Source organism: Leptodactylus fuscus, chromosome 2 (assembly GCF_031893055.1).
Source record: "Leptodactylus fuscus isolate aLepFus1 chromosome 2, aLepFus1.hap2, whole genome shotgun sequence".
Lineage (NCBI taxonomy): Eukaryota > Metazoa > Chordata > Amphibia > Anura > Leptodactylidae > Leptodactylus > Leptodactylus fuscus.
In genome coordinates this window covers 261,871,363-261,889,446 of record NC_134266.1, presented here as the reverse complement: position 1 = coordinate 261,889,446, position 18,084 = coordinate 261,871,363, and the positions used below count along the sequence as shown (strand labels likewise).

The 18,084-nt window shown below is 45.1% G+C and overlaps 1 protein-coding gene across 1 annotated transcript in view; it reads left to right on the top strand.

Moving 5' to 3' along the window:
• PIWIL4 (piwi like RNA-mediated gene silencing 4) overlaps positions 1-18,084 on the top strand; it is an 80,229-nt gene that overhangs the window by 54,123 nt on the left and 8,022 nt on the right. The window contains exons 13-16 of the mRNA XM_075266122.1: positions 2,358-2,430; positions 9,353-9,553; positions 9,618-9,721; positions 11,507-11,577. Coding sequence (XP_075122223.1) covers positions 2,358-2,430; positions 9,353-9,553; positions 9,618-9,721; positions 11,507-11,577 — 449 coding nt within the window. The remainder of the gene's footprint in view (positions 1-2,357; positions 2,431-9,352; positions 9,554-9,617; positions 9,722-11,506; positions 11,578-18,084) is intronic.

Below are 18,084 nucleotides of genomic sequence, written 5' to 3'. Positions count from 1 at the left end.
GGGGACACTTCTCCATGTTTTTTGGAGCTGCCCAGTTCTGAGAGAGTTCTGGGATGGTGTCCATCGTTTAACGTCCCAAATTTTTCAGACTGATCTGCCGAATTCCCCGGCCTGCTTCCTCCTTCATCTGTCTGGGGTCTCCCGCAAGGCCTACCGGAAGTCTGCAGTTCGACACTTGATTAACGCAGCCAGGGCCTGTGTCCCGGCCTTGTGGAAATCCCCTAATCCCCCGTCTCTTTGCCACTGGGTTCGCAAGGTGGAGGACCTCCAAGCTATGGAGGATCTCACGGCGTCCTTACGAGATGCCTATGATGTCTTCCTTGGGGCCTGGACCCCTTGGATCCTCTTCCAGGGCTCCGACCAATACAGGTCCATTGTGGGCTGTGGGTGAGGTCTTGGAGTGGGTTTGTCCCGGGACTCCCCCCCCCTCCCCCCTTTTCTCCTTTTTCCCTATTCCTTTCTCCTCCCTGTTGGCTTCCCCCCGTTTCTCTTTCCCCTCCCCCCCCCTCCCTAGCTTACCTCTTGTCCCCCCCCCCCAGATGGTTTTCTCCTGTTTCATTCTGTTCCCCCTTCGTCCTTTTTCATTTTATGTAGTGACGCAGTGTCGGCCGCTCCTCCCCTGTATTGTTGGTTGTGGTGAGGTCCGGCCTTTGAATTTGTCGGGCGACCCTCGTTATGGTTGGGTCCCCCGTGTTTTGTTATGTGATTGTTTTTGATTCATATATCTTTTATTTTCTCTCCTCTGTGACCTTGTTTTCATAAATAAAGAATTTATAAAAAAAAAAGAATTGGTTAAAGGGATAGTGTCATCTCTATCCCCATTATTCTATCCACATACTTCTTTATAATCTGTACATTACTTTCTGATTGTAACTTTTTTTTTTTTTTAAAGGGGTTGTGCAAGACTTTAAAACAGGAGGTGACCTCACGTCCATCGGTCACATGGCATCGTCAAATTTCGGTCCCATTAAAATGAATGAGGCCATGTGACAAAAGGACATGATGTCACTTCCTGGGATGAAAGCAGCCATGTTTTCGAAGTCCTGCATAACCCCTTTAATTCTATTCTGTATGTGTATACGAGGGGCAGCCATCTTGCCCGAGCTGCTGCAACAGCATTTAGAGATCTGCTTTACAGCAGCCACCCAGGACCGTAGGTACTTGTAGTCTGGAGATGTTCAGTTGATGTCTATGAGATTGTTCTAGGCATGCTCAGTGACCTAAGGGGGTAAATGAGCTGTGATATCACCGATTGTAAATGGTGGTCCCTACATTACCTTCATATAGGTGATAACTTCCATTGTAATCCAGCCTGTGCTGATAATAAGGTAACTTCTGCAAATCTCCTGCAGAACACATTAGCCTTGATTAGGTTAAGTGGCCAGAATGAATATTGCAGGATTATAAGATTTAAATATATATTTATATATACATGGAAAATTAAACTAAATATCATTACCAACATTTCTTTAAATATATGCTTAGTATAAAAATAAGTTAAAAATATTAGCTGTTTTTTTCTGGTGACGCCTTCCCTTTAAATGGTGACTGTCATTCAAACAAACTGTCCACAAATGAATAGTACAGGTGAATAGAAGAAACTTTGTAATATATCTTATTAGAGAAAAATGCTTCTTTCTTCTCTGACCTGACTGTTTCCCTGCTCAGCCACTCTTCACTAATGTGAATTTCAGTCTCAAATTTCTGCTGTATCCATCTGAAGATGGACTGTAGGTTACATGACTCAGATTATACAGGTCTATAGAAGTCTATGGAGCGGGGAGTGAGCAGGAGCTGAGAGAGACAGGGACGGAGGTTTAGCCTAAATGGTTAAATATGTCCTATTATTTGACGGCCCCTTTCACATGAATGGACTTTAATGAAGCCATAGGAATACAACTTTAGTCTGATGCTGGAGCTAAATGGGAAGTTTCTATGACAGCCCAAGTACTTCAATCACACCAGTACAGGTCAGTACTTCTCTATGTAGGTCCTGCATGGTCATGAGGCTGTTTATGAGTGAGAATGAGACAGGTATAGAGCAGATTCTCCTCTACTTACTGTGTGCAGCGTATGGCAGCTGATCTCAACTCACCAGCTCAGGGAGAACTGCAAGGTAGAGGAAGAGCCTGCAGAGGGGGGAAACGTCTAAAAACCAACCACTATAAGACATGTAAGACCAGAAATAGTCTTACTCCTTATATACGGAAGATACGCTTTAAGGAGCAGTTGTCATAGGAATGGATAATCCCCATGATAGCTGCATGTGTTGGCAATAGAGTTCTTAAGACAGACCATGTGTAAGTGTTACGTGTACGACTCTTTATATCTAATAATATTATATCTCTGTTTTCTAGCGTACAAGTAGAAGACAGCGCAGTTTCCTTCCTCCGTGCCCTGCAACAACATGTGAATCCTGATCTCCAGCTGGTGGGTAGTGTCTGAAGAACTACAAGTGCGATATACTGGAAAAGTTAGGAAAAGTTTTTATTTGAGAATTGACCTCACACTTTTTTGCTGGTTCACATTACGCTGGCGTTGGCCAGAAGTGAGACTCGGATGTGAGTATACACGTGCATGCCAGCCACAGCTATAATAGTGCCAGTTACAGCGCCTCCCGTTGTCAGCTACAGCTCACCTCAAAATTGGCAACCAATGTGATCTTATAAATCATCCCCATAGTGGAGACGCACTTCTTATCCCGGCTTTTAAAGGGGAACTGTTACATTATAGGGCTGAGACTCCATAGCTGTAAGCTCCCCCTAGTGGTGGCCACAAGTGACCAGATTTTTATCAGTTGTAGAGGTTGTCCCACATTCAATATCTATTTATTTTGCTTACTTGTATGGCATCAACATATTCCACAGCGCAGGCAACACAATCTAAATTCCTTATCAGTATGTTCTTAGAGTATGGGAGGAAACCCACGCAAACACATGGACAACATACAAACTCCTTGCAGGTGTCATCCATGGCTGGATTTGAACCCAGGCCTCCAGTGCTACAAGGCTATAGTACTAACCACTGAACCATTATGCTGCCCAGATTTGATCATAAGTGGCTGATCACTGAGGGTCCTACTTCTGGAACTCCCTGAAGTCATAAGAACCTAACCCTAAGTAGAATGTATCCTACTAATATTATGAATGTGTGTTTGGATGTTTATTTCTCAATCACACAAAAACGGCTGAACGGATTTGAATGAAATTTGGCACATGTAGGATTTTGCTGTTCGCTTGGAAAATCGGACTTCTTTGCAAACGGATACTTAAGGATACCCACGGACACTACATGGTGTCCCATTTAAAATAATGCAAATTACAAACGGACACAGCTAGTGTCCAATGCTAAAATCTTCCACGGACATTAGCATCGGACACTAGCTGTCGGACACTGATGCTAGTGTGAAAGCCCCCTTACCCTCAGTGGATTGTGTACATGCATCTGCATATTATCTGATCAGCTCCAGGCAGTGCTGACAAACATGGACAATCACCTTTAATCCAAATTGGCAGTTTGCCAATTTTCAACATGCCTGGAAAAAGAAAATCTAATTTGTCGCAAACAACAACAGCTATGAAGGTAGCCAGAAGTCACAGAGCTCTCCTCAAGCGGAGCTGAGGAAGATCATCGACACCAACAACACACTGATTACATGGCGTCCCAGTGAGTTGCTGAAATGCTGGAACAATCACAGGCGCAGTGCAAGAAACAAGTTCAGCGGCAGGCCAGCTTTAGAGCTGCCGAAATGCTGGAGCATACGGATCATCAACGCCAACAACACTCTCATTATATGGTGTCTCAGCAAGCTGCTGAGATGCCGGAACAATCACAGACAAGGCACAAGGAACAATTCAGCAGCAGGACAGCTTGAGAGCTGCCGAAACGCCGCAGCAGGCAAACCATCGCAGGAATTTTCTGAATATAGGCAGATCATCAACCCCAACAACCCGCAGACGAAGTTGCTGGCAGAGTCTAGTAGGTTATAAGTTGTCACTGTGAGTAGTACTATTAAAGGGATTTTTAGGGACTTTTTAATTGAAGACCTATCCTAAGATCTATAGAGGTCAGACACCTGGACTTGCTACAGATCAACTGCTTGAAGCTTCTGCTTTACACTCCACATGACATCATGCTTATCAGTCACATGACTTGATTGCAGCTCAGTCCCATTCAAGTGAATGGGCTGAGCTACAATACAATGTACAGCACTGTGCTGAGGTAGGGCTGAAATGTTCACCCAAACACGAAATTTCTTTAATTGGTGACAAATCCTAAGGATAGGTCATCACCTATCTAGCCAGGAACACCTCCTTTAACTGCATAGTTTTAGACCTATTGAAATATAACATTTGATGATGATCAAAAGTGGACATTCCCTTTAAAGGGATCCTATCAGTCAGACAACATTTTTTCTAAGTACCATGTCGGAATAGCCTTAAGAAAGGCTATTCGTCTCCTACCTTTCGTTGTCTTCTCCGCGCCGCTGTTCGCCTACAATCCCAGTTCTTGTCGGTATGTAAATTAGCTCTCTCGCAGCACTGGGGGCGGTTCCCAGTGCTTAGACAGCACTGGGGTCTTCCGCAATGCTGCGAGAAAACTCTCTCCAGTGCCGCCTTCTCTTCTTCAGCAGCGTCATCTTCAGCCTCTTCTTCCAGCGGTGGCTTGTAACTTCTAAGGCCTCCGGCCTTGGGCAAAGCAAACTACGCATGCCCACAGGCCACAAGAAAATGGCCGCTTACATAGTAAGTTACATTGTAAGCGGCCATTTTCTCGTGGCCTGGGGGCCTGCGCAGTCTGCACTGCCCGAGGCCTAGAAGTAAGAAGACACCGCCGGAAGAAGAGAATGAAGAGGCCGTTCCTGACGAAGATGGAGGCGGCGCTGGAGAGAGTTCTCTCACATCATTGGGGACGCCCCCAGTGCTGTCTGAGCGCTGGGGCCCGCCCCCAGTGCTGCGAGAGAGCCAATTTACATACCGACAAGAATCAGGATTGTAGGCGAACGGCGGCGCGGAGAAGACAATGAAAGGTAGGAGATGAATAGCCTTTCTTAAGGCTATTCCGAGTGGTACTTAGAAAAAATGTCTGAATGATGGGATCCCTTTAAGGCTAACGTGCCAGAGCAAGGGTTAAAGTGAGCCTTTCCTCTCTGGCAGGTACGGTGATTATTTTGGTCCCGGTATATACATTAGGGGCTTTTCTTCTGACATAACAATAACACACGTCATGTTCTATAAAACCTTATTAAAATTCCTGATGAGTAAGTAACACGTTCTCGGCGCTGCTCGTAGCAATTAGATGAGGCGGGCGTCCTCCCTGCTCGCAATGATTTGTTTAATTGCAATTGTATGCGGTGGTAAGAGTCGCCCTGGGGAACCGGTGTCTCAGCTCGGTGCAAATATAAAAGTCGGTCCCAGAATCCAGCCTTGGGTGAAGACGAGACCGGCTTTTATGTTGGAGTGAGCAAGACGTTGGTCCACAGCCATGTCACATGAGACACAGCAGGAATACACTTAAGGAGGACCTGGAGTATCTATATTTAGAACTCTATGTTATGTCATCCCTCTGTTATCCCTCCTGGAAATGTATCAGAAAGTTATACAGTTATATAGCGAAACAGAATAAGATAATCCTTTAATAGTCCAACCATTAAATACATAATACAGAGTTAGGCTGTGTTTGCTTTACAGATCAGCTTTGCATTATACATATGTATACTGTGATGGGAGATTTATACGGAGTCTGACTTCTATAGGAATATAATTGCCTATGTTATTCCTTGACACATGTTGTTACAGTTTACAGACATACAGAGGCCCATCCAAGGCCAAGATGACATACTGTCAGGTGAATGGAGCCCTATATGGCTTCCAGCAAAGGCGTCTCTATGTACGGCTTGATTTACTGTGTTTGACGTTGGCTTGTTCCCCTGATTTTGTTGTCTGCTGACTACCTGCGTCTTACTCCAGTCTGTTTGTGACCTCTGTACCTGTGCTGCCAGTCCTGACCTTCTCATGCCCGTCTGCATGAACTCTGCCTTCCCTGACCTATATGCCCTTCTTATGCTGTTGCATTTATGCTGCCAGCCCTGACCTTGGCCAGTATTCAGACTGTTTCTGTCTGACCCCTGCACTGCCTGGTCAGTAGTAATCTGTTGGTCTCTCTGCAACAAACTCCAAATATACTGGTGGGATTAATGGGTGAAGACCTGGGTCTCCTGACAGATAGTTGGCGCTGACGCTGATGCCCCCTGAGCCTGCAGGACAGCTTGGATTTCTTTGGCACTTGATTGGGGCTCATCCACCGTCCGGACCATCCTGTGTTACAACCTTTGATCATTTTTTTCTCTTGCGTCCAAGTCCAGGGAGATTAGTTACCGTGCCTTAGCTTGTAAGCATCTTGATTAGGTTGTGCATCGTGGCCAAAGGAACATCAGGATCTCTGGAGATGGACTTGTAACCTTGAGATTGTTGATCTTTTTAAACAATTTTGGTTCCAAAGTTCTCTTCTCCTCTCAGACACAAAAGCAAACATTGAGTCAACTTCTCTCCTTTTTATCTGGTTTCAGGTGTGATTTTTTATATTGCCCACACCTGTTACTTGCTACAATTTTGTCCGACCCATTTTTGGAGTTTTGTGTGAAATCATGTCCAATCTGCCTATTTTTTGTGTTGTAACAATACAAACAAAGGAAAGAAACGTGTGTAACAAAACGTGTAATTGCAATAATTTAATGGGATAAATACTTCATTTTGTGGAAAAACTTAAGGTGTGCCAACACCTATGACTAGGACTGTAAATATGGAGGTGATGAGAGGTTCACAGGTCTTTTTTTTTTCTACCAGAACAGTTTCTGGAGCTTGGGGAGTGACAAACGGCCGAATCTTCTATTTCTATGTTCTTTTCTGCCTCATTCATTTCTAGTTTTAGTATCCCTTTAAGTAGCGTTGCGGTGCTAGTAGTTCTGTCATCTTTATGTAGCTTCTTATTGCTTCCTAACAACCTAACGGCTTGATTTAAATGAGAAAGCCCTTCCTTAGTACAGACAATGACATATATATTTGTATATATATATTTGTTCCGGATGATTATAGCGGCTTCAGTCAACCGCAAAAACAAAAATATAGAATGATACGTAATATTTCCCGGCAGATAATCTTATGCCTAAATTGAATACATATTAAAACAAAAGCAGAAGGAACAAATGCGCCATTTGAAAAAAAACAAGCTTTATTGTCAGCATCATTACAGAAGAGACTGTGATTAAGAAGAGGATAAATCAACATGACAGCCCCCTCGTCGCACCGAGCCAATGCGCCGTAATTAGAGGAGCGGTCGGAAACCGAACTGTGAATGTCAGTGTGTTAAGTAATAAATCCACAAAGGTTTGATCACAGCGGAGCTCAGTCAGGTTTTCATCTGGCATGAAGCGATTTAGGCCGCCATTTTAAGAGGTGAATATTCATGAGCGTCTTAAGCTAGAGGAACATGACTGAGTATGCATGGCAGAGGGGCACAGGTGACATTCGGATGACCTCCGAGTATCATCCATTCTGCATTGACTTCAATGGGGAGGTCACGTTCCGCACCATTCCGATGCCATGGAGCAGGATAGGACCGGCGCAATAATCATCAAAGGCTTGGACCCCCCATTAGGAGAGACTCGGCCTTCACTCTAGGTCATGTGTGTGAGGCCTTAGGACACAGGGTAAATGCTATGTATAGCTCCACATGTATCTTCTTACATATCCACCAGTAAGGCCAGGTTCACCCAGCGTTTTTTGGTCCGGAACCTGAGGCGGAGGCCGCTTCAGGTTCCGATCCAAAATACGGGTTGCTGCGACTGGATGCCGGTGCAGTAGCTGTGACTGGTGCATCGGCATCCAGTCGCATTCTCCACTCCGGATTAGGCCCAATAAATGGGCCTAGTCGGGAGGACAGAGTGTTTTCAGGCGGATTGATTTCAATGGGAGCCATCTTTTTTGTCAGATGCAACCTCAAAATCCTGACCAAAATATCCCGTGTGAACTCAGCCTAAGGGTCAGTTCATACAGAGTTTTTCACAGCCGGATTATGACGTGGAATCAGCCTAAAAAACTCCCATTCATTTCCGTGGGAGTCACTCGAAGTTTTTTTCCCGCTAGTGATTTTTTTTTCAGCTTGTGGGATAAAAGCAACATGACCTATCTTCAGGCGGATACCGCAGCTTAGTCAGTCTCGGCGTCCGCGGTTCGAGACTCCCTCTTGATTACGCCCACTCATCCGGGCCTAATCAGGAGCAGGATGCCACACGAAAAAGCTGGCAACGGAAAATTAAGAGGAATTTCTTATTCATTTTCCGCCGTGTGAACTGACCCTTAAAGGGCTTGTATATTGATGAGCTATCCTCAGCAAAGGTCATCAGTATGTGATCGGCGGGGATCGGACACCCAGGACACCCACAGATAAGCTGGTTAAGGTGGATGGGGTCTTGTCACTGAATACCAAGCATAGCGTGCACATATCATAGGAGCTGTGCTTGGTATTGCATCTTAGCCCCATCCACTTGAGTGGGACTGAGCTGCTGTATCATGTAACTAATGAACGTGACATCATCGGCGCAGGGAAAGGCTATACCAACTGATTGGCGGAGATCCTGAGTGTCAGACCCCCATTGACAACGTATTGGTGACCTGTTCTAAGATCAGATCTATATGTAAGTCCCTGAAAACCCTCTAAGGTGCCTTAAAGTGAAGCGCCGCTTTTTGACAACATGTCATTTTTAGGGCTAAACAACCTCTAATCTCCATGTGAACATACTCTTACAAAAATGGATGACTAGCCATGCGAAGTGCAATTTATGGGCTTAAAAGTCATCATTGTTAACAACACATCATCCATTGCAAGAAAGGGAATGTGCTGCGGACGCTATGGAAGCTATATGCGGAACAATTGATCATGTTAGCTGCAGTGTTGTCTTCCTTTGATAGTACATACAGAACGGGAGATTCTATTCACTCGGCAGAAGCATGAAGGACATAATACATCAGGATTGTGCAGTATTGATTTAAATAAAGCTTTGGGGTGAGATAGAAAACTTACCAATATCTGCAGCAGTAGGCCTGTATGTGTTTATCTCTTTTACCCCTCATCCCCCCTACCCTCTCCGTAGAGCAACTGTAATTTGATACCTGTTTTTAGCGTGACTAAGTAGTTTAGGAGGGGTGGGAAGATGGAAAGGAAACTGATAAGTGGAGAAAGAGGCATTTTTTTCTGATAAGATATTTTACAGTTTCTTATGTTCACTTTTATAATTGATTTATGCAAAAAATTTTTTGCAAATTTGTACATTCGGCCCTTTTCTTCCCTTCAGGTCTTTTGTATTCTGCCCTCCCAATCGAAAGACAACTACGACTCCATAAAGAAGTATCTGAGCCTGGAGCAGCCGGTCCCGAGCCAGTGTGTCCAGAACCGGACGCTGAACAAGCAGAACATGCTCATGAGCGTCGCTAATAAAATCGCCATGCAGATCATCTGTAAAACCGGAGGAGAATTGTGGGCCGTGGAGATTCCTGTGAGTATGTCGCCCTCCCTCCAATCCTGTGTTTCCAGGACTAATGGCGCTCATGTTCTTACAGCTCAAGTCCCTTATGGTGATCGGGATAGATGTCAACAAGGACGCCATCCATAAGTCGCACTCAGTTGTGGGCTTTGTGGCCAGCACAAATGCAACACTAACCAAGTAAGTATGTACATGAATACATCCATTTAGGATGACCCCCATTTGCATAGGGAAACCCCCAACTTCTAGGGGGCAGATAGTCGGCAGATAAGAAACAAGGAGGCTTGGCAAGATGTAGACAACGCATTCAGCTTAATCTCCCCAATGGTGGAACGTGATGCGACATCGATGGTGACATGAAAAGATCATGGCAACCACATCACAGCATTATAGACACAACCTGACAGCGGTGTGCTGTGACCTGGTGCCGGTGTGATGTGACATGACATTACTATGTATGTCACTAACTAGAGGACCGGTACAGTGTTTGCTTCTTAAAGGGGACCTTTTAACATATCCACCAACTCCAACTTTTGGCATCCTTTAATAGGCAGAGCTCCACTGATTCCAGTGCAGTTGGAATTTGTTCTCTATCCCCCTCCTGTTAGGTAAACAGACTCTATTGTCAGGTGGGCGGCCCTAGACTGTATGCTTAACCCCAGGACCACCCACCTGACCGTTGAGAGCCTAATTAGCATATTGGTTGCTTAGACTAACAGGATTGGTGGGGGCTAGAGAAAAATTTCCATCTGCACAGGATTAAGTGGAGGGCCGATTATTAAAGGGATCCCATCATTAGATTCTCTTTTTTTTCTAACTAACACGTAGGAATAGCCTTAAGAAAGACTATTCTTCTCCTACCTTTAGATGTCTTCTCCGTGCCGCTGTTCGGTAGAAATCCGGGTTTTCTTCGGTATTCAAATGAGTTTTCTCGCAGCACTGGGGGCGGTCCCCAGTGTTCAAACAGCACTGGAGGCGTCCCCAATCCTGCGAGAGAACTCTCCAGCGACATCTCTATCTTCTGGAACGCCCTCTCCCTGTGTCTTGTTCCGGAGCTGGGTTTCAATCTTCTAGGTGTTGACACAGTAAGCTGGTGTAAGCGCCCATTTTCTTGTGGCCCGGGCATGCACAATTAGCTCTGCCCAAGGCCTAGAAGACTAAAACACAGGATGGAAGAAGAAACAAGGAGAGGCTGTTCCAGACGAAGATGGAGGCGGCGCTAGAGAGTTCTCTCGCAGCATTGGGGACGCCCTCAGTGCTGCCGGAGAACTAATTTGCATACCGAAGAAAACCCGGATTTCTACTGAACGGCAGCGTGGAGAAGACATCTAAAGGTAGGAGAAGAAGGCTATCCCCACGTGTTATCGAGAAAAAAAGGGTATCCCTTTAAAGGAGTTGGGATTGGTGGAGGTGGTGAAATGTCCTGTTTAACCCCTTAGCGACACGTAGTGTGCTATTACGTCCTGAGCACCAGGTATTTGGCACAAATGGATGTAATATTATGGCCGTCCGCTCATGTAGAGACCCAGGACGTCACAGGTAGTGACATCACGTGTTCTTTGCTGATTGGCCTCAGTAGTCACATGCAGTGGGGTCTTCCCCCAGAAGACAACAATGGACCGGACCAAGCTGGAAGGCGCCAGGGAAAGGAAAATATGATTTATTTTATTATTTTTTCACCGCCTCCATCCGATTTAAAAAAAAAAATTGTGCCTGAACATGAGTCCTAAGTGATAGAAACTTTTTTTTTTTTTAACGTTTTGCAGAATTCTTCATCTCTTATTTTTCACTTTTTAGTAAACTAATTCCTAAATGTAAATTTTTAGTCGGAAACAGAAGATCAGTTTCGGCAGATAGTTGTTTTTTTTACACTTTAGGCCATTTAATATCTCAGAATATTCTGGCGTTCACTTGAAGAACGGAGTTAGTGAATTTTTTTTAAAAAAAATTTTTTTCTTTTTTCAGGTGGTTTTCTCAGTGTATCATTCAGAAAGCGTCGACAGATTTTGCTGATTGCCTGAAAGTGTGCATGAAAGGTAATTTGGCCGCCAGGCCCGCAGCCGCTATGATTGGCAGACGGCTCTCCCCGTGTATTAATCAGTCCTGAAATATCAGACAGCGAAATAGGCAGCGAAAACATGTTTACAATTAATCTGCATAATGTCTTGTGCGCGCCGAGTCTGCTACACGCACCACAAACACAGATATTCCTACTATAGGCGCTTACCGGCAGGATGGAACAGAATTTTAATCTACCGTAACATAAAACCAATGGTTGCAGGTCCTAGAGCTACACGACACTCACATTTATATACATAATTTATACCGTATGCCATTTTACCTTACCGCAGTCTATGGTGAAAAAGAAGATTACCAATAAAATGTGCTGCAATGATATTATTCATTCCTGCTTCAGTAAACTGCACGCAGAACTGTAAGACACATAACAATCTTAAGGAGATCTGCTGCCCCACACCTTCCCTTCTTTTCATAAGCCTGAGTTGTGTTTAACTGTAAGGCACCTGGCTGCAGCAGCAGCTCCCCTTCACCCCCCCCCCCCCCCCCCCCCCCCCCCACTGCTTTGTCTTTGTCTGCAGCATGCGAATGTCCACCTGGTCAGACATTTGTCACATGAAAATGAAAGGGCTTGATAGAAACATAACTTTTGTGATCTGTGCGAGATTTCTACAAGAGCTTCAGGAAATATTGTTAGAAATTTAGTTTCTTCTTTACATTTTTTTTTAAGGCCAGGTTTAGTGATCTGTTTTGTGAACTTTTCTGTCTGAGGGGAGTCCTTCTCCCCCACCCATCCACTCATAATAATAATAATAATATTTTATTTATATAGCGCCAACATATTCCGCAGCGCTGTACAATTTGTAGGGTTCAAATACATACAGAAAGATACATTACAAAGAAAGTCATTTCACACAATGGGACTGAGGGCCCTGCTCACAAGAGCTTACAATGTATGAGGTAGAGGGGGTGACACAAGAGGTAGCAGGGGCGGCATTACTTATACAGTATTCAGACAATGTTGTAATAGAAGTTACTGTCATTACACAAACATAAAACTGTATGAGCCGTCACTAGTCGTGTCCTTTAATATGTGGATGGAGCTTGGACCTATAAAGTTAGCATGAGATGGCATCATATCATGTGGGGAAATGTGGGAGCGGGGACAGAGGAGGGTTAAATTTTGGGGATTCTAATTATAGTACGGAAGGGTTTACATTAGGAATTGTGATAGGCCTGTCTGATAAGATGCGTCTTTAGTTTGCGTTTGAAACTGTAGAAATTGGGAGTTAATCTGATTGTCCGGGGTAGAGCATTCCAGAGAAGTGGTGCAGCTCGGGGGAAGTCTTGTATACGAGCGTGGGAGGTTCTGGTTATAGAGGATGGAAGTGTTAGGTCATTGAGTGAGCGGAGAGCACGGGTTGGGCGGTAGACAGAGATGAGGGAGGAAATGTATGGAGGGGCGGCATTATGGAGAGCCTTGTGGATGAGGGGGATAACTTTATATTTTATTCTATATTGAATAGGCAGCCAATGTAGCGACTGGCACAGACCAGAGGCATCGCTGTAGCGTCTCGCCTGATAGATGAGCCTGGCCGCTGCATTCAGAATAGATTGTAGAGGGGAGAGTTTAGTGAGGGGAAGACCGATTAGTAAGGAGTTACAGTAGTCAAGGCGAGAATGAATCAGAGAGACAATAAGTGTCTTTAGTGTATCTCTGGTAAGGAAAGGGTGTATTCTGGAGATGTTTTTGAGGTGGAGGTGACATGAGTGTGCGAGTGATTCAATATGAGGGGTGAAGGAAAGGTCTGCGTCAAACATGACCCCGAGGCAGCGGGCATACTGCCTAGGAGTTATAGTAAGGTCTGAGACTGCAATGGATATATCAGGGACAGATCTGTTAGATGGTGGAAACAGTAGTAGTTCAGTCTTAGAGAGATTTAGTTTCAGATAGAGTGAGGACATGATATTAGAGACAGCAGAGAGACAGTCACGTGTTCTGTATGAGTGCAGGGGTGATGTCCCGGGAAGATGTGTATAATTGGGTGTCATCAGCATAAAGATGGTACCTGAGGCCAAATCTGGCGATGGTTTGTCCAATGGGGGCTGTGTAGAGAGAAAAGAGCAGGGGGCCTAGAACCGAGCCCTGAGGAACCCCAACAGCAAGGGAAAGAGGGGAGGAAACAGCCTGCAAATGGTACACTGAAAGAGAGATAAGAAAGCCTGTGAGTCCTGCTTCCCCCCACCCACCCACCCACTCACTCATAGAGAAAGCCTGTGAGTCCTGCTCCCCCACCACTTATAGAGAAAGCCTGTGAGTCCTGCTCCCCCCACCACTCATAGAGAAAGCCTGTGAGTCCTGCTCCCCCCACCACTCATAGAGAAAGCCTGTGAGTCCTGCTCCCCCCACCGTTCATAATGAAAGCCTGTGAGTCCTGCTCCCCCTACCCACTCATAGAGAAAGATTGTGAGTCCTGCTCCCCCCACCCACTCATAGAGAAAGCCTGTGAGTCCTGCTCCCCCCACTCATAGAGAAAGCCTGTGAGTCCTGCTCCCCCCACCACTCATAGAGAAAGCCTGTGAGTCCTGCTCCCCCCACTCATAGAGAAAGCCTGTGAGTCCAGCTCCCCCCACCCACTCATAGAGAAGGCCTGTGAGTCCTGCTCCCCCCTCCCACGCACAGGGATTGAACTATCTACTTGTAAATACATATAATAGACATCTATCCTTGAGCTCAGCGTCTCGGCATATTGTTGTAAATCTATATGACTCTGACACTAAAGAATAGTCAGTAGAAAGGAGAAGTGACGGAGTATTCTTCTATTCAGTGACAATCCATATGTGCACACACTCCTAACAGCAGCACAAAGCCACGGATGATATGAGCGATATACATTGATAGCGGCATTACGTGCCACTCAGGTATCTAATGAAAAGTAGCTGGACTTTTATGAGCTGTGGCAGACAGCTATTATCTGAGGATGAAGATAAGAAGTGGAAAGTATAATGTGTTCTCAAGGACTCCATATCCCGACTCCTAATACAGAACACGCGCTGATAAGCCTTTGTGTCTCTATTTATTCAGCGTGGAGATTGGAAGTCCTTCTGAACATTATCTTACCCTGACCTGAATGGACAATATCTGCACTGGTGACATGGAAAATAAGCTGGCGTAGACGTAACGTCCCAGTGCGATGTTCTGCAGACTCCTGACTATCCTGACATTTATTTTATTGCTTGTATAGCACCACAACCCTGTATGGGACAATGACATTAGTTACTGTCCCCATAGGGCTCCTAATCTACCTTAGACACATTTGTGCCATTCGTTGTACTAGGAAACTGGTTTACTTTTAAGAAAGCCTCATAAACAAGGCAGAGAAACCAGTTTTTCCAGCTTTTCATTATAAGAAAAATTCACCTATGCTCTTTGTACTTGTCTTGTTCGCCACCTTTGTACTCTGTCCAGCTCTATTACCGTATATACTCGAGTATAAGCCGACCCGAATATAAGCCGAGGCCCCTAATTTTACCACAAAAAACTGGGAAAACTTATTGACTCGAGTATAAGCCTAGGGGCGAAAATGCAGCAGCTACTGGAAAATTTCGAAAATTTAAATGGTCGGAGTTTTTGGGTGCAGTAGATGCTGGGAAAGGAGAGCGGGTGTCTTGGTTGTCTGTCTGCCCCTTCCCTGAGTTTGAGGACTGGGTTTTTTTCTTCCCCCACTTGGAATTCAGCCTGGCTAAGTATAGGGTATCTGCAGTGCTCCTATTAACCCCTTCCCAACGGAACAGGAGCACTGCAGATCCCCTATATTCAGTAGACCAGGCACTTTCAGACACAGGGAGACCTAATGTGTTTGTGTGTCACAGTCACTTTCTACTTTTATATGTATTCTAGGGAAAGGTGGGATTTAGAACTTTTATTTTTTATTTTTTTTAAATCTTTTTTTTCTTTTTTCTTTTTTTGCACTATTTTATGGGAGATTCTATACATTGATATTGTGGCTGGTCAAAGAACCCCCCCCCCTCCTAAAAAAAAAAAAAAAAAAATGAATTTTTTTTTTTTTTGCTGACTCGAGTATAAGCCGAGGGGGGCTTTTTCAGCACAAAAACTGGGCTGAAAAATTTGGCTTATACTCGAGTATATACGGTATATTCTATCTGTAGAGTGTGGAGTCTAACCCTTCATTCACATCTGTGTTGAGTGAGTCCGCATGGGGACCCCCCTGAACGCAATACTGAAAGCAACTGCAAGCGGTGTGTAGTGAAAGCACACGGACCCCATAGACTATAATGGGGTCCGTATGCTAGCCGTGCACTGCCCGCACCTAGATTGTGAACTACTTTCCTGTCCGCATGATCCCTGCGGAGATCTGACAGCAATCACACAGACCCCATCATAGTCTATGGGGATCCGTGTGCTTTCACTGGCACACCGCTTGCAGTTGCGTTTGGTATTCCGTTCAAGGGGAGGGGGGGTCCTCATGCGGACTCCCCTGGGCGGAATACCAACACAGATGTAAACAATGGGTAAGACCACAGCCCATGTTTAATAGGAGACCATACTAATGGTTATTGGTGCGGGGGGTTGATATTTGAATCAAAGGTTTTAATCTCTCCCTATTTGCGTCTTAAAACTTAGATACTTTTGCTGTTTCCCGGCATTCAGTTCTTCTACTTAAAGGAGTCGTCCATGGAGTAATAATTTACTTACCTCATCCTGAGATTCGCAGATGATGGACCTTGTGAGATCTGGGGAGGAGTGACTTGGGGGGTGGATCGATTCAGGGTGCCCAACATTGCCTCGGATCATATGACCCAGGGGTGGTAACGTCCCAGGACCAAATACAATCCCTGGACAACCCCTTTAAAGCAAACCTCTGGTTTACAATAAAAAAATTCACAATAAATGCATAGCTGAAATACATTAAAGTGTAAATGCCTTTTCACTTTTACTAAGAAAAATGGCCGCTTACACAGTAATTAAGCGGCCAGTTTCTTGTGGCCCGAGCATGCGCAGTCGGTTCTGCCCGAGGCCTAGAAGTTTGACCACCAGCGCCGGAAGAAGACGTGTGAAGAGGACGTTCCTGAAGAAGATGGAGATTTCTCTAGCAGCATTGGGGATGCCCCCAGTGCTGTTTGAGCGCTGGGGCCCGCCCCCAGTGCTGCGAGAGAACGTATTTGCATACCGAAGAAAACCGGGATTTCTATCGAACGGCGGCGCGGAGAAGATATCTGAAGGTAGGAGAAGAAGAGCCTTTCTTAAGGCTATTCCTACGTGTCAACGAGAAAAAATTGTGTTTTAATGGTAGAATCCCTTTAAATATAATAAAATACATTTGTATTTATGGGGAACCACAGGGCGGTTTTATCTTACTGGGCACCGATGCCATCTGTTGCTTTGTTATTCCCATTAAATAATAGCAGCCATACTATTAGTGAAGCCAAGGCGCATTACCTTTATCTACATGAAATCTCATCTGGCTTTTACCTGCCCGGGCTGTCAGCTTGTACTTTTTAATACCGCCATTATCAGATGTTATCGCCTGGGAAACAGCTCAATAAATATTCAGTCCCATTGTAACGTCAAGTGCCGCACACTATAAATCAGAATAGCCTCTTTATTACTATAGCGCCAACCTATTCCGCAGCACGGGTCATGTAGGGACAAAATGAGACATTACAGAGTAATAAATCGATTCACACAATAGGACGGAGGGCCCTGCTCACAAGAGCTTACAATCTATGAGGTAGGTGGGGAGATACTAGCTGTGCTTAAAACAACGGAGCAGCCATTTTTATGAGATAAAGCTGTATGAGCCGGTACCAGCCGGTGTCCTTTTACGTAAGGATGTAAAGTGCTCTCCGATGTGGGGCAGAGTTTGCAGCGGAATGTACTTGGATAATTGTCAGAGTTACGTCCTCGTGTCATCCAAGTCCGTGCCATGGTACACTCACGTTCATCGGAATGGACCATCATGTCCTGTGGGATAATGTAGAGGGAAGAAGGGTTAATGTGGGGTGAATAAGTGTAGTTTAGAAAGTGGGATAGGCTTGTCCTATAGACGTGTTTTTAGCAAGCACTCAAAGCTGTACTATTGGGTGCTAATGTGATTGTCTGGGGGTAGCGCATTCCAGAGGACTGGTGCAACTCTGGAGAAGTCTTTATAGATCCTCTCTGTTCTGCCTAATAGTGAGGGTCTCAGATCCTCTGCGGCTATTGCCTCCATATTTCCTAAAATGGTACATTGGAAGATGTTGTAGGTCCCCTGCGTAGAGCCTTAAAGGTAACCTGTTACCAGGTTTATGCTTTTCTATCTGAGGACAACAGACTGATTTCAGCAGGGCCACATACTTGGCAATATGATGTATTCATAATTAGAGATGAGCGAGTACTGTTCGGATCAGCTGATCCGAACAGCACGCTCGCATAGAAATGAATGGACGTAGCCGGCACGTGGGGGGTTAAGCAGCCGGCCGCTGTCAAAGCGGAAGTACCAGGTGCATCCATTCATTTCTATGGA